The following is a 17,969-nucleotide window of genomic DNA, read 5'->3' as shown; positions in this document are numbered from 1 at the left end:
GGGAATCGAAGCTGGGTTGGCCACGTGCAAGGCGAACGCCCTACCCGCTGTGCTATTCCTCCAGCCCCCAGAGCCCACTCTTTGAGAGATGCTGACACTCTTGGGGGAGCAGTCCCCCATTGGTCTTCCATCTGGAGACCAGGGGAGGGATCACCCTAGGAAGGGCCTTGTCACCACCTCCCCAGATGCAATCAGGCCGCGGTCACAATGGAGTTTATAGGTGAGGATGTCCCGAGGGGCCCCTGTGCGTACCCCTGGACTCTGCCTAAATCCAGAGAGGAAAGAGGGTAGGAGCAATAGTAGAGCAGGGAGGGCATTTGCCTTGCATGCAGCCGGCCCGGGTCCAATCCCCAGCACCCATATGGGCCCCTGAGCATTGCCAGGAGTGATTCCTGAGTACAGAGCCAGGAGTAACTAACCCCTGAGCATTGCCAAGTATGATCCAAAAAGCCAGAGAGAGGAGGGGAAGAGAGACAGGGAGGAAGAGAGAGGGAGGGAAGGAGAGAGAGAGGGAGGGAGAGAGAGGGAGGGAGAGAGAGAGGGAGGGAGAGAGAGGGAGGGAGAGAGAGAGGGAGGGAGAGAGAGAGCGGGAGGGAGAGAGACAGAGGGAGGGAGAGAGGGAGGGAGAGAGAGGGGGAAAGAAGGGAGAGAGAGAGGGACAGAGAGAGAAGGGGAGGGAGAGAGGGGAAGGGAGAGAGAGGGAGAGAGGGGGAGAGAGAAAGGGGGAGAGAGAGGAAGAGAGGGAGGAAGAGAGGGAGGGAGAGAGAAGGAGAGGGAGAGAGAGGGAGGGGAGAGAGAGGGGGAAGAGAGAGGGAGGGAGAGCAAGAGGGGGAGAAGGGGGGAAGGAGAGAGAGGGGGAAGGGAGAGAGGGGGGAAGAGAGAGGGAGGGAGAGCAAGAGGGGGAGAAGGGGGGAAGGAGAGAGAGGGGGAAGGGAGAGAGAGGAGGGAGAGTGAGAGGGGGAGAGAGAGAGGGAGGGGGAGAGAGGGGGAGGAGGGGGGAAGGGAGAGAGGGGGAGGGAGAGAGGAGGAAAGGAAGGGGCAAGGCTGCTGTGGGCCCAGCTAAGCTCCCGCACATAATTGGTGACAAGGGAGTGGCTGCTAGTCACAGGGGCGTGTGGGGGCTCCTGCCCCCCCTCCCCGTGCGTACCCTGGGCCAGTCTGCGGGTGGTGCTCAGAATCCCCTTCCATGAGCCTCACGGTGCTCCTGTAACACATCAGTCCCCGTGAATCACCCAGCCACAAAGGGCCGATTCTGGACATTTCCGTGGTCACTGTGTCCTGAACACAGGCAGATTCATAGGGACCGGAAAAAGCAAGGTGGGTGCAGGGGCTGGGGCGGGAAGGGGGGCATCGTAGGGTCAGTGAGTTCTAGCGGGGCAGATGGAGCAGCGCCAGCGATGAGGGGGCCCAGCCGGATACTCCCGGTGAGTCTACCAGACACTAGACAAGTCCACCGTCACACGGGGCGGTATTGTCCCCAGGAGGACACTGGGCTGGCGGTGTCCTCCTGGGGATAACATCTTTATTGAGGCTCTATGCCTGGATGCCCCACCCCACACTCAGACAAGACTTACTCTTGGGGTGCAGGGGTGCTGGACTCCCACCTTGCAGTGCCCGGGGACCACACCTGGCACAGTGCTCAGGGGTCATATGCGGTGCTAGGGATTAAAGAGAGTCAGCCACGTGCCAGACCTGCCCCATCGGCCTGGCCCCAAAGCCAACCCCGAGCATCTCTCCCAGGACCGCCCCAAAGTCCACCCTGAGCATTTCTCCCAGGACCACCCCAAAGCCCACCCCAAGCGTCCATTTTAGGATTGCCCCAAAGCCCGCCCTGAGTGTCCCTCCCAGGACCCCAAGGCTCTTGGTGTCCTCAGAAGAGGACAGTGCCGGCTTTCCTCCTTTTCTGGGCTGGGTTTTGCACCCAAACAACTTGGATGAAGACACCAGTGAGATCAAAAGCAGAGACCAACGAATGAGTGGGCCCGGGGCCGGCTGCGGGGGGATGGCGCAGGGCAGGGGCCGAGTAGTCCAACTCCGGGGCTCTGCCTGCGTCTGATTCCTTTCTTCCCACATGCACTTGGGGGTGCTGTGGCTGTGACGGGAGATCTGAGTATTTTGTATCATTTCTAGGTGCAAATATGGAACGAACGGTTCAAAACAGGCCCAATGGCCATCACCGAGAGAAGGAATGGGAGAGATGGGGGTCCGTCCCTGAGACCGTGGCAGTGGCCTGTGGCTGGAGAAGAGAGAAGCCGCTTACCGTGGGGCTGGGGCGTGGGGGGAAGAGAGGATCCCGTACGAGGTGCTATGCACACGTGGAGCGTGTCCCTCCAGACTCGGGTGCCTGGCTGGACCCCAGCAGGAACCCTTTGGCAGGGGCTGCACTAGCCACCGCGTCCGCCCTGAGTGGGGCTGAGCTCAGGACGCAGCCCCCCGGGCTGCCTGGGCTCCACCGCCATTCCCCCACGGAGAGGTCGGGGCCCGGGTCAGTGCTGGTTGGAGACCCCACCTTACCCGCGCCCTGCTGACCCTGTCATCTGAGCATGGCCTGAGTCCCCAGGCAGGAAGGCCCCACGTGGGGCGCTGAGTCCTCTGTCCCCAGGGCCCTGACATCAGCGGCCTCTGTGTCCGGGCACTGGCTGACTTCCTGCATTTATTTGGTTTCAGTTCGGGGTTGTGCCTGCCGCGTGCACGGGTCACTCCCAGCAGTGCTCTGGGGACCAGGGAGCAAGCCCAGGCCTCCCTCAGGCAAAGCAGCCCCTAGAGGTTCCCGGGTCCCACGGACCGAGCATGCACCCCTGCAAGCCAGCGTCCCCTGCTTGTGCAGACAGGTGGTGGCCGAGAGGGGCTTCTGAACCCAGTGACTGCTCAGTGCAACCTCCCAGGGGACACGTGACAACCCCATCACCTCACACGGGATGGAGGTGGCAGCCATTCCGTCCCCTTTCACTGGCCTTGGTGGGGGGCTCTGGGACTCATGCCAATCACACCCCAAGTGTTCTGCATCCAGCTCAGCCCAGTTGGGGTCCGAGTCATAACACAGAGAGGATCAGGCATTTGCCTTGCACACGTCCAACCTGGGTTCAATCCCTGACCCCCATAGGGTCCCCTGAACCCTACCAGGAGTGAGCACTGCCAGATGTGAGCCCAGAGCAAAAAGGAAAAAAAAAAGATGGGCTGGAGCATGATGGGGAGGGCACTTGCTTGCACATCTCTGATGTCCCTGATGGTCCCCAAGAGTTTTTCTTTTACCGCCAAGAATAATTCTTGAGTGCAGAGCCAGGAGTAACCCCTGAGCATCACGGTGTGTGGCCCCAAAACAAAGCAAACAAGCAAAAGGAAGGAGCACAGTTTGGGGGAGTGGGGACAAAACTGAGCCCCCCCCCCACATCCCTGGGGAAGAAGGTGGTGGTGGGGTCCTGGAAAATGCCTGCTGGGAAAAAAACACACAAAACAGTTCCAGAGAAGTCCCTCCGGGGAAACTGAGGCACTCCCATTGCCCTTCATCCAGGCGCTGCTGGGCCACAGTCCAGCGACACGGCTGGTGTCTTGCTGGTGTTCCAGTGCTCCTCCCTGGGGCCTGGACCCGCCACCGAGTCCTCTCGGGAAGGGCTGGGATCCTCCGGTGGAGCGGAGGCAGCCCTGACCTTGGGCTCCAGCCCTGGCCCTCCTGACCAGATGTTCCCATCCGTGGAAGCTCCTTCCTCAGCCTTCCCGGGACGGGGGCTGGGCGACTGTAAAGGTGGGTCACGGGAAATGTCCACTCAGCACCGGCGCCTGGGCCCAACCCTCAAGCTGGAGCGCTCGGCTTCTCTTTGCAAAAGAGTCCCGGGGTGGGGGGCTGGGGTGTCTCTGGGTGCCAGCTGGGTCCTTGCTCCCTTGGAAGTGTCCTTGGTGGGTTCTGGAGGTGGGTGCCCTGTGGCCACACGCTGTCCCGTCCTCTACCCCTCCCAGGTGCACCCCGCCCCCTCCCCTCAACTTCCAGCCGTGCCTTAGTGAGGGTCCCAGCCCGAGTGGCCCGAGGGGCGCGCGGGAGGAGCAGGGCAGAGCCGGGCGGGGCGGGGAGCTTGTGGGGCGCAGCCGACCCACCGCAATGCAGACGCGGCCGAGCCGCGCGCCGGAGCGCCGGGCAGGGTGGGCGCGCTCGGGCCGCCCCGGGAGGTGGGGTTTCCCCGGGCGCTCCCTCCCCCGCCCGCCCCTCGGCCTGTGTCACGGCGCGCCCCGCCCGCCCACCTACCTCCCCGCGCCCGCCGCGCTGGGGCAGCCAGACTCGCGCCCGCTCGGACCGGCCCGCGCGCTCCAGTACCTCCACAGGGCCAGTTAAGCAGCCGGGCGCTGCGGCCACTACCGCGGACGCGACCTGCGGGACAGCACCGGGCAGGAGAGGCGAGGCCGGCCCCGCCTGAGCTGCACCCTGAGACCCGGGCAACCCCAGGAGCCCCCCGCCACCCGCCTGCGCCCCGCGCGGGGACGGAAGTTCTGGAAGAAGCAGCGCGACTCCTCCAGGTAACGGCCCCGCAGAGCGCGTGCCCGCTGCCCCTGTGCCTGCCTCTGGGCGCCCCAAAATCCCGGAGAGGGGAACTCTAGGGCAGGGGCTCCCGCTTCCCCCAGCCACGTGCCCAGGGGACTGAAGCAAACTTTGTCACAGGAGCCAGCGGGCAGAGGGCGTCGCAAACTTCACTGCCCACTGCCAGGTGACTTGGGGGTCCCAGCGGACGGCCCTGGAGTTGGGGGTACCCTACTTTTTCAGCGGAGGCAGTGGGTGCTGACTCTCCAGGGGTGCAGCATCCGGGTGAGACGGTGTAGCGGGCGGTGTGTCCGTATACAGCAGGTGCCTAAACAGAACCAGCTGGAACCTACCAGTTCCACCTCAGGCTTTCTGGTGTGCTCCAGCGTGGCGAAATCCCATGGGAAGTGGTGGGCCCTGGTTTGGGGGTCCTGCTGAGGAGGGGAGCGGAGAGGGAAGTCGCATTCCAAGCTAGGGCAGACGGTGGGGGGCCAGGGGTCAGGCTCAGCTCCTCCCGACAGCCCATGGCTGGGGGTTTGTCCGGGCTCCCCTCCTCCTGGCAGGAAGCCTGAATCCCCCTCCCTGGCTGAGGCCCCCAGGGGAGGGAGTTCACGATGGGTTATTGTAGGGGGTCTGGAACCAGGGACACTCGGGGCGAACCGGGCTCCGGGGAGCACACCCACAGCATCTCAGGAGGTGGGGTGAACCCAGATTGTGGGGAGGCGAGTTTCTGATGATGCTTTCCAGATGGAAGGACGCCAGCGTCCAGGAGTCTGGGCCTGGAGTACCGTTAGTCCCAACAAAAGAATCCACACCTGAATCTCTCCCTCTCCTTCTTTCTCGCTCTCTCCCTCTCCCTCTCTCTCACTCTCTCCCCCATTCATTGGGTGGCCAAAAAAAATGGTGACTAGTAACCTATGCCCAAGGCCAGGCTGGGCAGGAACCCTCAGAGACTGGCCCTGGCCTTTTTTTTTTCCATCCATGAGCCCAAAGGTGCCACCCAGAAATGGAGGGGCGATGAGGGAGTAACCCCAAGGGGAGAGACATTCATCTAAGCAGAAAGAAAAATGTACGGACTCAAATTTTCAGGTGTGCAAATTATTGGGAAGGGGAAATCTATTTCTGAGAAGAGCTGGGATTTGGGGAGTCCAGCGGCGGGTTTAAATGAGATGTACCAGGGCCTGGAGTGACAGGACAGCAGGGAGGGCACTTGCCTCACATGTGGACATCCCGGGTTTGATCCCTGGCACCTCGTATGGTCTCCCAAGCATCGCCAGGAGTGATCTCTGAGCACAAAGCCAGGAGTAAGCCCTGAGCACCTCCAGGTGTAGCCCCGAAACCAAAAAATAAATAAGTGAGATGTACCAGGCCAGAGGGTGGACTCAAGAGAGCAGGCTAAAACACAAGTTTGGTGTCCAGGAGAATCCACAGTCCCCTGAGCACAGAGCCAGGGGCCACCCCTGGATGCAGATAGACCCTACAAGCAAAACGTTTAAAAACGGCCTGGCATGCAGCCAACCCAGATTCGGTCTCCAGCACCCTGAGCCCTGCCAGGAGAGATACCTGAGCACAGAGCCAGGAGGAAGCCCCAAGCTTCGCTAAGGGTGGCCCCCCAAAAGCGAAACATAAAATTTAAAAGGTGAAATAAATGAGATGTGGGCTGGAGAGATAGCACAGCGGGTAGGGCGTTTGCCTTGCACACGGCTGACCCGGGTTTGATTCCCAGCATCCCATATGGTCCCCTGAGCACAGCCAGGGGTAATTCCTGAGTGCAGAGCCAGGAGTAACCCCTGTGCATCGCCAGGTGTGACCCAAAAAGCAAAAAAAGAAAAAAAAGAAAAAAGAAATAAATGAGATGTATCCCGGCCGCTGGTCCTAGCCAGCCCCCGAGCACCATTCATTCCTCCGCATCTCATTAGTGCCGCCTAGGGGCCAGGCTCTGCTGGGGCAGCTCCTCGCCCTGGCCCCAAGCTCTGCCACCACACAATTCCCAGTGACAACCCTCCACGGTGCTTTAGGATGTGAACAACACCGAATTGATAGAGTAGAAAATCGACAACAGACAGGTGTGGTTGGGGGGGTGGGCGTTCCTTTCAGTCACTCCTGCCGTCCCCGCACGCCCCCAGCCTGGGCACCCCAGAGGCCACGTTGGGGTTCTCTCCATCTGGTGCCTGAGAAGTGGGTAGGGAGACCCTCAATAACAGAAAAGATGGTGGAGAGGGTCCAGGTAATCCCCACAGGGCTCTCTGACTTGGGGGGCAACCTGGGGTCCCTGTAAGCTGGGGTCTCCCTCCTCACAGCAGCCCCCGCCACCCTGAAGTCGGGGTCCCAAACTGTCAGTTCCACATGAATTCCCCACGTGCTCTGGGTGACGTGTCCCAGCTCGTGGCCGATTCCACGTCACGTCAGCCACGTCTCTAAGCCTCTGGCCCCCACCTTTTTGAGGGGGCACCACTGGTGGGGACCGTGGGGTAGAGGACTGGACGTGGGCCCCCATACGTAAAGCCTGTGCTCCACCCCCTGAGCCAGCTCCCCGCTACCCCTGGGTGGAGTAGAGGAGCACTCCTGTCACCCTGTGGGGACAGGCCGGGAGCCCCACTGCGGAGGGGGCGGTCCCTGCTCCAGTCGTCCCGGCTGGGGAAGGGTACATTGCCGTGGACACTGCAGCCGTGCCTAGTGAATGCGGGGTCAGTGGCACGGCCATCACACCCGCCTGCGACTGTGATGCTTGTCCAGGCGGGTGCGTTTGAGGGCTGCTGCCCGGTGCGGCTGAGAGAGGGGGTCGCAGGGCACCACAGGGGCTTCTCTCGTGGGGGTGGCCCTGCCTGGGGGCTCTGGGGGCTCCTGAGCTGACCCGAGGTAGGGAGAGGCCAGGCTGGGCTGAGGTAGATGGGCAGGGTGGGTGAGGGGGCAGGGGAGTCGTCGTGGGGACCGTGGCCCACCTGCCGACATGGGGACTCCTGCCCTGGGCCCCTGGGGACTGCCTGCGGCCTCCTTCCCCAGGAAGCCCTTTAAGTGGGCAGATAGGTCCTGCCCGATGCTGCTGGCCCTCCCCAGGCCCGACAGGACACCCCATCTGTCTCCGGGAGCTCTGAGCCCCCAGGCCCAGCTGTGCGTCCAGGGCTGCAGAGGAGGGGCCGGGGCTTGTCGGGAAGAATGTGAAATGGCTCCTTCTGGGAGCTGGGCTGACGGCAAGAGCGGGATGGAGTGTTTGCCCTTCCGGTCTCATCGTCCCCTCGCATGGGGCTGTGTGGGTGTGGGTCTGTGTGTGTGATTGTGTGTTTATATGTGTGTGTATGTGTGTTTGGAAAAATGTGTCACCATGTTACTTACGTGACGTATATGTTGGTGTGTGTGAGTGCATGTGTAAGTACACATATGTATATGTGTGTATGTATGTGCATGAGGGTGTGTGTCCTGTAAGTGTATGAACCTGTGTATGTATGTCATGTGAGTATGTGTGACTGTGTGTTTCTGTATGTACGTAACATGTCTGTGTGTTTGTGGATATGTGTGACTGCATGTCTGTGTGTGCATGCGTGACTGTGTGATCGCATGTCTGTATACGTGCATATGTGTATGTGTGACTGTGTGTCTGTGTGTGATCGCATGTCTGTATACGTGCATATGTGTATGTGTGACTGTGTGTCTGTGTGTGATCACATGTCCGTGTGTATGTGTGTGCATGTGGGTATGTGTGTCTGTGTGATTGTGTGTCTGTGTGCATATGTGAATGTGTGATTGCGTGTCTGTGGGATTGCCTACCTGTATTTGTCTGTGTACAATTCATGTTTGTGTGATTGTGTGTGAGAGATTGCATGTCTGTGAGTGATTGTGTGCGTCTGTTATTGTGTGTCTGTGTGTGACTGTGTGTCTGTGGTGATTGCATGTTGGTGTGTGACTGTGTCTGTGTGCAATTGAGTGTCTGTGTGTGATTGTGTGTCTGTGTGTGATTGCATATCTGTATGTCTGTGTGATTGCATATCTGTATGTGATTGTGTGTCTGTGTGTTATTGCATGTCCATGTGTGATTGCATGTCTGTGTGTGATTGTATGTCTGTGTGTAATATGTGTGTCTGTGTTATTTCATGTCTGTGTGTGATTGCTTGTCTGTGTGATTGTGTGCCTGTGTGTGATTGCATATCTGTGTGTGATGTGTGACTGTGTGTCTGTGTGTGATTGCGTGTCTGAGTGGAATTGCATGTCTGTGTGATTACATGTCTGTGTGTCTGTGTGTGATTACATGTCTGTGTGTGATTGTGTGTCTGTGTGTGCATGTGGTCTGTGCGATTGTGCGTCTGTGTGAATATCTGTGGGCCCGGGGGCCCCTGCGGCAGGCCTGGGTGCTCGGAGGCACCTCTCAATGGCCCACAGTATCTGCTGAAGCAGCTTTTTGTGCATCTTATGAATAGGTGGATTGGGGGGACGAGGCTGGCTCCGTGGCCTGGGGATTTGGTTACCTTTGAGGTAATGTTTTTCCTTTCAGACACACCCAGGAAAGGAACACGGGGTTCTTTGGGCGGAGGGAATCTCTCTGTAACTAACTTGATTTGGGGGTGCAGACCTGCAGCCTGGGGGTCGCCCCATTCAGCCCCAGAGAGAATGAAGGCCTTAGAGCCGCACCGAGGCTGTGGGGGCGGGAGGACAACAGGACAGTGTGGGGCCCCAGGACCAGGGTGGGTCTGGAGTGCTGCAGCTGGCCTGGCCTTGAGCGCCCCCTCCTGAAGACCCAAGTTTCGGAAGCTTCACTGTCCCCTGGCCCCCACCCTGCATCCTACCTGGTCCCCATCCCCATGGTGCAGGAAAGGCCACTGCCAAGCCCCGAGTGGACACTCTGCAATGACCAAACTCCCTTACTCCGCCTCCAGCGGTTCAGGGGGGCCCTGGGCACCGGCATGACCCTGCAGGCCCCCCCCCTCGAGAGGCCCCGCCCACCCGGGACTCCAGGGGAGTGTGTGACCTTTCAGAAGCCACACAAGAGAGGGTGAGGCCGCTTCACCCAGCCAGGAGGGGCTGAGGTGCCCCCAGACCTCAGAGTAGCCCCCCAGAGAGACTCGGCCCCAAAGGTCACGGGTGTCAGGTGTGACAAACTGTTCTCAGCTTCCACTTAGTCACCAGGCGGCCAGCCCAGCTGAGTGCAGGCAGAAGGCGACGGTGGAGGGCAGTGAAGGGCAGATGTGGCCATGCACCCTTACACGCACGCACACACGCACACACACACTGCGGTGGTGTGTGCAGGGCAGTGGCCGTTGGCAGCCCTGGTTGCTTCTCATGCTGCTGTGGTCCCTTACTTAAGGCGTGGGAACTTGGAGCTCAGGGCTCGGGGGGGGGGGGGCTGCAGGGTCAGGGCGTCAAGAGGCATCAAGAGACACCAGCACAGAGAAGAGACAGCAAGGCAGTGTCTGTCTTTCCTCTGAGACTACCCAAGGCTGCGGCTCTCTCCCAACACACAAGCTCTCACAGGGGTGAGGGGGCTGGGGATGGTTCCCCAGGGTCTAAGACCTAAAATATGGGCAGAGAGCACTGGACCTGGAGCCTCATGGCTGAGCAGATGCACACAACATGGGGACATTTGTTTTTCCTGTCAGACAAGGATAGGAGAAGCAAATGTTTCTGACCTGCCAATGAGCTGCTGAGAAATCTGTCTAGGGGATGGTCCTGGTAGGGGGACCTGGTAGCAGGAACCTTTTGTATCTTGTGTGCAGTTAACCTAGTACAGGGTTGAGATTGCAGGCAAGCTGGCCGGATGGATAGATGATTAATGGTGGATGGATGGATGGTGGATGGTGGATGGTAATGGATAGATTGATGGACAGATGGTGGATGATGGATAGATGGATGATGGATAGATGGTGGATGGTTGATGGATGGTGGATGGTTGGTGGATGGATGAATGGTGGATGTTTGATGGATGGATGGATGAATGGTGGATAGTGGATGGTGGATGGCGAATGGTTGGTGGATGGTGGATGGTGGATGATGGATGGATGGATGGTGGATGTTCGATGGATGGATGGATGGGTGGCTGGTGGCTGGTGGCTGGATGGGTGCATGGTGGGTGAATGGATGGGTGGATGGATGGAAGGATAGATGGATGGATGGTAGGTGTATGGATGGATGGTGGATGGTGAATAGGCAGGTGGTGTATAATGGATGGATGAATGGTGGATGGATGGATGGGTGCATGGATTGATGGATGGGTATGGATGGGGGATGGGTGGGTGTTTGAGTGTATGGGATGATTGATTGGGTGTATGGATGGTGGATGGTGAGTGGGTGAGTATATGGATGGGTGGGTGGGTGGGTGTATGGGTGTATGGATAGATGGGTATATGGGTGGATAGTGGGTGTCTGAGGATGGTGAATGGATGGTAGGTGTATGGATGGATGATTTGGTGTATGGATGGTTGATGGTGAGTGGGTGGGTGTATGGATGGATGGGTGGATAGGTGAATAGTGGGTATATGGATAGACAATGGATGGTGAATGGGTGGTGGGTGTATGAATGGATGGATGGGTGGGAGGGTGGGCAAATGGATGGATGGATGAGTGGTTGGGTGGATAGATTGTGGATGGGTGGATAGGTGGAGGGATAGATGGGTGGATGGATGGGTGGGTGGATGTGTGGATGGGTAGGTAGGTGAGTGGCTGAACTAAAGAACAGTGCCCAGATGGACAATGTTCCCTTGTATCCTTCCTTCAACCCAAGTGAGCAATCAGGCTGGCAGTCCCGGGCACCATCCACTCATCACTCGGGCAACAGCGCCCTCTGGGGGTCACAGCCATTGAGCTCTCCCCTGACCACGGCCTTTGGGGGACCCTGCCGGAACCTCACAGGAGCCCCGTCCTAAGAGTGCCTTGAGGCGTGGCTGCTCTTTTCCCCTCACAGGCAGCAGAGGAGCGAGGGGACAACTTAGTCCCCAGGAATAAATGGGCTTGAAGCAGAACCAAGAAGCCCCTGGGTTGGGTTTGGGAAGCAAGTGGGGACCCCAAAAGAGAGAAGGCCTGCCCTGGGCACATTAGGCGGTCTTGGGTAGGGGGCACCACTCACAGATAAGACTAAGGAGACTGCAAAAGGGAGGGCTCAGCGCTGGTTCAGGGCGCCCCCCGGTGGTTCCCAGTGGGGGAATAGGTTGGGCCCTTGGTGGAAGCCCAGGGGGCACCAAGGGCTGAGTCAGGTCCCTCCTTGGCAGGGCACGCAAGTGTCTGGGAACACGGAGAACCTCAGCATTTGGGGCCAAAGTTTCAGGAATTGGCCCACGTGCCCATTTCTGAAGTTCGTTCCAGGCACCCGGGCCCCTCGCTTGCCCGAGACCTCAGCTGCCACTCCAGGCTCCCCTGGTCCTCGCTAACCAGGAGACGTAACCAGGACCGTCCACGTGCAGTGAAGCCCGGCTTCGTGTCTAACAGGGAGGCCTCCGTGGAGTGGCCCTGGCCCCTTCCTGGCCCCTGCAGGACGGGCCCTAAGTCCCGCAGCCTGACCAGGGACTGGGAGCTCGCCCTGGGCTCCCGGCTGTCAAGAGGAGCACTTGGGCTTGGTGGAGCTTGGGCCGAAAGACACTTCCTCCCCAAAGCGGGCCCTGGTGTTTGCACAACGTCTGAAATTAATGCAGAGAGGGCGTCCAGGCATCCAGGCTGGAACGGGGGCCGGGAGCAGGAAGGGGCCGGGCTGGGTACCAGCCTTCTCTCCCAGGGGGAGCAGAGTGGGGCCAAAGCAGGAGCTTCCTGTCCACGCCCCATTGGTTTTACATGGAACTGGCCATGGGAGCCAGGAGGGACGGCATCAGAGAAGGCTGCAGCTGGACGGCCAGTAACTCACCTCCTGAGGGGACGGCGAGGCCCTGTCTCCCCCCGACACCAGCATACACATACGGGCTGGAGGAGAACATGCAGCACAGCTTCCTGCTGCAATGTAGGGCCGGGAACCGGGTGGCCCCTGTGTGTGCGGTCTTAAGCCCCAGTCCACCAGGGCACCGTGGAGCCAGAGGACAGTGGTGGGCCACTGGCCTGCACACGGCTGGCCCAGGTTCAATCTCTGACGCCCCATAGGGTGCCCCGAGTCTGCCAGGAGTGCTCCCTGAGCACCACTGGGTGCAGCCCCCAGACCAAAACCAACAGCACCCCCAGGGCTTGTGCTCTGCTGTGCTCTGTGTGGCTCGCGGCAAGTCACCAGGACTCTGCAGGGGTCCGCGTCAGCTCTGAGGAAGGGAGCAGCTTGGGGGTTCCAGGCTCCTCCCCGGGGACATGGCAGATTCTTCAAGTTGCCCATGGAATGGTCATTTCCGTGGGTTCTGGCTGTGGGGGCCTCTGCTGGCCGAGGGGAAGGAGGCTGCCCTCACCGGAACCAGGAGGAGACCTCGGTTAGGGCGGGGCTGAGTGCCCTCTGCCTGCCCCCCTGCCAAGGAGTCAGCATTTGGGGGAGTCACCAATAAAGTGGGGTCCAGGCATCTGCTGCACAGGGGGGCTCCTGCTGTTCAGGGGGGTGTCAGGGTCCGTGTCTGTCCCTCTTGCGAGCTCTAGGGAAGGAATAAAGCTCGAGACGCTCCTGGGAGCCTCAGGGCCTCTCCAGGTGGTTCTGGGGTGGAGCCAGGGCCCAGCACATCAAGTCCACAGTCAGCCCCAGAGCACGTGACATTTTCATTGAAACTAGATGTAAGTTTCAGAAAAGCGTGGGGGCAGGAGACTGAAGCAATAGTGCAGCAGGTAGGGCATTTGCCTTGCATGCAGCCAACCCGGGTTCGATTCCCAGCATCCCATATGGTCCCCTGAGCAGCGCCAGGGGTAATTCCTGAGTGCAGAGCCAGGAGTAACCCCTGTGCATCACCAGGTGGGATCCCAAAAGAAAAAAAGCGTGGGGGCGCGGGACGTGACTGTTCCATGACCGAGAACCATTTCCCTAGCTAGCCCATGGCAAGGGATGGACAATGGACCAGGGGAATGGAGAAACAGGGCCCCAGGCAGTTGGTAGACAGTTTATTTCTCTCTCTTCCCCACCATAGTTCGATCTCTCCCTTACAGCACAGTGATTTCTCCTCCTTTCTCCCCAGTTCGACCTCTTCTCCTGCAGCATCGTCATTTCTCTCCCTTTCCCCATTGTATCCTTGGTCGTCCCCTCTCGCCCCCTTCCCCTGGCCTCGTTCAAGCCCTTCCCTTACAGCACAATCATATATTTCTGTAGTTATAGAGAAATCGTGAAGGGCAGGGGTACACATAGGTGGGGTTGAACCTTGTCATAGCAACAAGCAGAGGTAAAGCCACTCCTTCAGGGAAAGTCCTAGGAGATTTACTCAAGGACAAGATCTCGTCTGGGGGTTCAGCACTCCAGATTACTAGGAGATCCGCTCAAGGGCGGGATCCCATCCAGGTTGTATTGCTTTCTCCTCTCCTCAGTGGTAATGCATTTAAACAATGATAGTGAATTTACTTCTCATACTATTCCTAGTCATTTTGTATGAACCCAGTAAGATATATTAAGCTTAAAGGTTGGCTCTTCCTGGGGACATCTCTCTATGTATCCTAAATGACAATCCTCAGGCCAGGTTAGTCTTTTCTAACCCCAGCAGGATCCTTATTCAGTTATTTCTTTTTTTTTTCTTTTTGGGTCACACCCGGCGATGCACAGGGGTTACTCCTGGCTCATGCACTCAGGAAAACTCCTGATGGTGCTGGGGGGTGGGCGGCATATGGGATGCTGGGAATAGAACCTGGGTTGGCCGCATGCAAGGCAAACACCCTACCCATTGTGCTATCGCTCCAGCCACAGCTACTTCTTTTTGGTTCACAATAGAGTTTGTTCCATGACCATGCTCTTAACTTACTACACTTCTTCTTTTTTTTTTTTTTTTGGGTCACACCTGGCGATGCACAGGGGTTACTCCTGGCTCTGCACTCAGGAATTACCCCTGGCGGTGCTCAGGGGACCATATGGGATGCTGGGAATCGAACCCGGGTCAGCCACATGCAAGGCAAACGCCCTACCCGCTGTGCTATCGCTCCAGCCCCAACTTACTACACTTCTTATGGCACTTAGCTTGTCCCTTTCTGATGCCAGGTTAGCTTACAGCTTGCCCTGGGTCCATCCTTCGCCCTCTTTTTGGGGGTGCTAGGAAGTAAGGGCAACTGAAGCTTAAGTCAAGTAAAAAAAGTAAATCCATATGATGGGTGCCCAGGAGTAAATATTATTTGGAGCCAATTAACTCCCGCATTACAAAAGCATAGCATGAACTGTCTTCCTGTGTCTATACAAAAAGTACATTGCTAAATAAACCATACAAATGGCATAAAGGAAAGAGAAAAGCAACATACGATTATTAGTGTCTGGTGGAATTGGGTGTGCCTCAGGAGCACTGTTGTGGGAGTAACTCAATAAACCTGAGCTCCCTACAGGAGGAGCAAAAATAAACCATTTTTATCCAACAACTGAAGACAAAGGCGAGTTCTGGGGAGCATCCCTGCCCAGGGGGACCACCCGCTCAGCACCTCACATCCCCCCTGGTCAGCTTTCCTGGCACCCCCACTGCTGGGGGTGGGCCGCAAGCCAGGATGTGCCTTCTGAGAGAGGTGGAACTAAGGAAGGAAAAGAGGCAGGCAGGAAGGGGCAAGGATGTCCTGTAGGCACCACTGGCCTGGGGTTCGGCCAGGTAGAACCTTCTGGAAGGAACAAACCGCAAGGACCAGGGACAAGCAGAGATGTCCAGTTCCTCTTGGGGTTGCCATGAGCTGCTGTCCTGGAAGGAGAGAGTCGGCCTGGCCAGAGAGGTTCAGACCCCGGTCCCCTGCTCCCCACCCCGGGGGTGCCTCTGAGCACTGGCAAGGCCCTGCCAGGTCAGAGCGTCCGAGAAGAGCTTTGCTGATGGGACTGGGGTCAATCCAGAGCCTGACTCTACACACATCCACTCGGGCCCACCTGCACACCATTCACAGTGCCCACAAGTGTACCTGCACCTGCCTACCTACAACATGTGTGCATGCACATGTATGCTCACACACATGCAACCCACAGGCACACCTGTGAACACACATATATATCTATACAAACAGGTGCCTGCCTGCACTGCATCCCATGCACACAGGAGCTCACGCACATGTACATGATCCTACACATGTGCCTTCATGCCTGGCACCCACATGTGCAATGCATGTGCACATGTGTGTGTTCCTGGGTCTCACAGGAGCTCCACACCCACCTCCCCCCACATGCCTGCCTGCCCCGGAACCCTCCGCCTCTTGGTTTGGGCTCCCCAGACTGACCCCGCATACCAGCCAGCTCTGCCACCCGGTGATGGGGGGGTGGGTGGGCGTGGGCTTGGAGCCCTGGTGATACTCACAGCTAGAAAACACCCTGAGGACACATGGGCAGCGCTGATCCTGCCCCGACAGGGTGGAGAGGGGAGAAATAAGATGCGCCTCTGCCCAGCCTCCCCTCCGCCCTGGTCAGGGCCTGGAGGCAAACAGCCCCGGCCCAGTGCCCAGTGCTGGCCACACAGTGCAGGGCTGTGGAGGGACAGGTGACACCCACTGACCCCCACCTCGCATGAAGGGAATATAGGCACCTGTGCCAGTGTGGGACCCCTGGGCTCCAGGACAGGCCCCTGACTCAGCAGGATCTGCCTCTCCCGCCACGGGCCCACGTGGGCTTGAGGGCCCAGCTCTCTGCCGGCCACTGGGGCTCCTCTGGCCCCACCTGCAGCTCCCCGAGAGGTCTGGGGCCGCACACCTCCACTTACAGACCCAGCTCGGCAGCTGGCGGCAGGTCCAGGGTCAGCAGGGGCCTGGGGTCCCCTCTGAGGCCCCGGGACTCTATAACCTGAGGCAGGAGCTAAAGAATAGATCCATTTCATGGGCAGAGGTCTGGGGCCTCCCCCAACAGTGCTCAGGACTTGCTCCTGGCTCTGTGCTCTGGGGTCACTCCTGGTAGGGCTCAGGGTGGCCCTGGGCAAGGCCAGAGCTGCCTTCCCCGGCGCATCTCTCCAGCCCCGACTCCTCTGGTCAGCAGGATCTGATGCTGCAGGACAGAGCCCTCTGGTGAGCTGGACACCCCGGGGCTCGTGGGCACTCGGGGCATTGTTAGCCCCAGGCCCTGGCGTTTCTGTCCCCCGGACAGAACAAGCTGCCCGCTCCCCACAAGGCCGCCCGCTCCTGCCTGTCCAGTAGTGGTGGGCCCAGGAATGCTCCAGAACCTGGCAGGGAGGGCAACATGTGCCAGGCCCCCGGGAATGTTCCAGAACCTGGCGGGGGGCAGCACGTGTCGGACCCCCCAACCCCACATGCATGCAGTAACACCCGTACCCTGACGCTTCCAGGTGAACTATGAGCTCTTTACTCCTGCTCTTGGCAGCTCTGAGGGCCGTCACCGCCACCGACTCCATGCACATGTCAGGTGAGGGCCCGGGAGGAGGCGGGGGGCCGGCGGGGGGGTTCGGGGGGACTGGCACCCCACACTCACTCCCTGTCGCCCGCAGCCCCTGACAACTCCCTGAGCGTCAGCATCCCCGAGCCGTCCCCGCTGCGGGCGCCCCTGGGCAGCACAGTCACCATCCCCTGCTACTTCATCGACCCCGTGCTCCCCGTGACCACGGCCCCCGCCACCGCCCCGCTCAGCCCCCGAATCAAGTGGAGCCGCGTGTCCAAGGAGAGGGAGGTGGTGCTGCTGGTGGCCACGGAGGGGCAGGTGCGGGTCCACAGCGCCTACCAGGACCGGGCGTCCCTCCCCAACTACCCGGCCATCCCCAGCGACGCCACCTTGGAGATGCGCAGCCTGCGTGCCAACGACTCGGGCGTCTACCGCTGCGAGGTGGTCCACGGCGTGGACGACAGCCAGGCCACGGTGGAGCTGGCAGTGAAAGGTGAGGGGCTCCCGTGGCAGGAAGCCGGGGAGTGGTCAGGCGCGCTGGGGTTTAAATCCCTCACTTCTCTACCCTAGAGACCCCTCCCTGGCTGGCTTGGGGCCAAGCTGGGACTCGATACCCCCATTTTGCAGACAGGCAAACTGAGTCTTTTCCTCAGTGGGGGACACACCCGGCAGTGCTCGGGCTGACACCTGGCTCTGCACTCAGGGATCACTTCTGGCAGGCTCGGGGGACCCTATGGGGGCGCCAGGGATGGAACTCGGGTCGGCCGGGTGCCAGGCCAGCGCCCTCCCTGCTGGACTATTGCTCCAGCCCCAGCAAACTGAGTCTTGCCCTGGGTGAGCCTGGCTGAGCCAAAGCTGTTGGCTGGGTCTCCTCTGCCAGCCCCCCACTCCCGAGCCCAGAAGCCAAGGGGAGGGGCAGAGCACCTCCCTGTCCCTGGCCCCAGGAGGATGTGGGGGGCCCTGTCTGACCACACTGGTGGCTCAGCTTGACAAGGGAAGGACAGGCCAAGGACTGTCCACTTCTGGGTGGCCACGGGGCTCACCCCAGGGTGGCATCTGGGGAAGGACGCTTGGGCCCAGTGAGCCCCTTTCTCCAGAGCAAACCAGGGC

The 17,969-nt window shown here is 59.5% G+C and overlaps 1 protein-coding gene across 3 annotated transcripts in view; it reads left to right on the top strand.

Annotated features, from left to right (window-relative positions):
* Nucleotides 1-3,620: 3,620 nt before the first annotated feature.
* The window catches only part of ACAN (aggrecan), a 37,230-nt gene continuing 22,881 nt past the window's right edge, over nt 3,621-17,969 (top strand). For 2 of the 3 annotated variants that reach the window (XM_055143467.1, XM_055143465.1), the window contains exons 1-3: nt 4,257-4,506; nt 16,810-16,886; nt 16,969-17,352. In XM_055143467.1, coding sequence (XP_054999442.1) covers nt 16,817-16,886; nt 16,969-17,352 — 454 coding nt within the window. In that variant the 5' untranslated portion in view covers nt 4,257-4,506; nt 16,810-16,816. Of the gene's footprint in view, nt 3,743-4,256; nt 4,507-16,809; nt 16,887-16,968; nt 17,353-17,969 lie in introns of those variants that run through there. The other variant, XM_055143466.1, reaches the window with a different exon arrangement.

The sequence above is a fragment of the Sorex araneus genome, chromosome 6, assembly GCF_027595985.1.
Source record: "Sorex araneus isolate mSorAra2 chromosome 6, mSorAra2.pri, whole genome shotgun sequence".
Classification (NCBI taxonomy): Eukaryota; Metazoa; Chordata; class Mammalia; order Eulipotyphla; family Soricidae; genus Sorex; species Sorex araneus.
The sequence above is the reverse complement of the archived record's forward strand: the minus strand, read 5'-3'. Positions and strand labels throughout refer to the sequence as shown.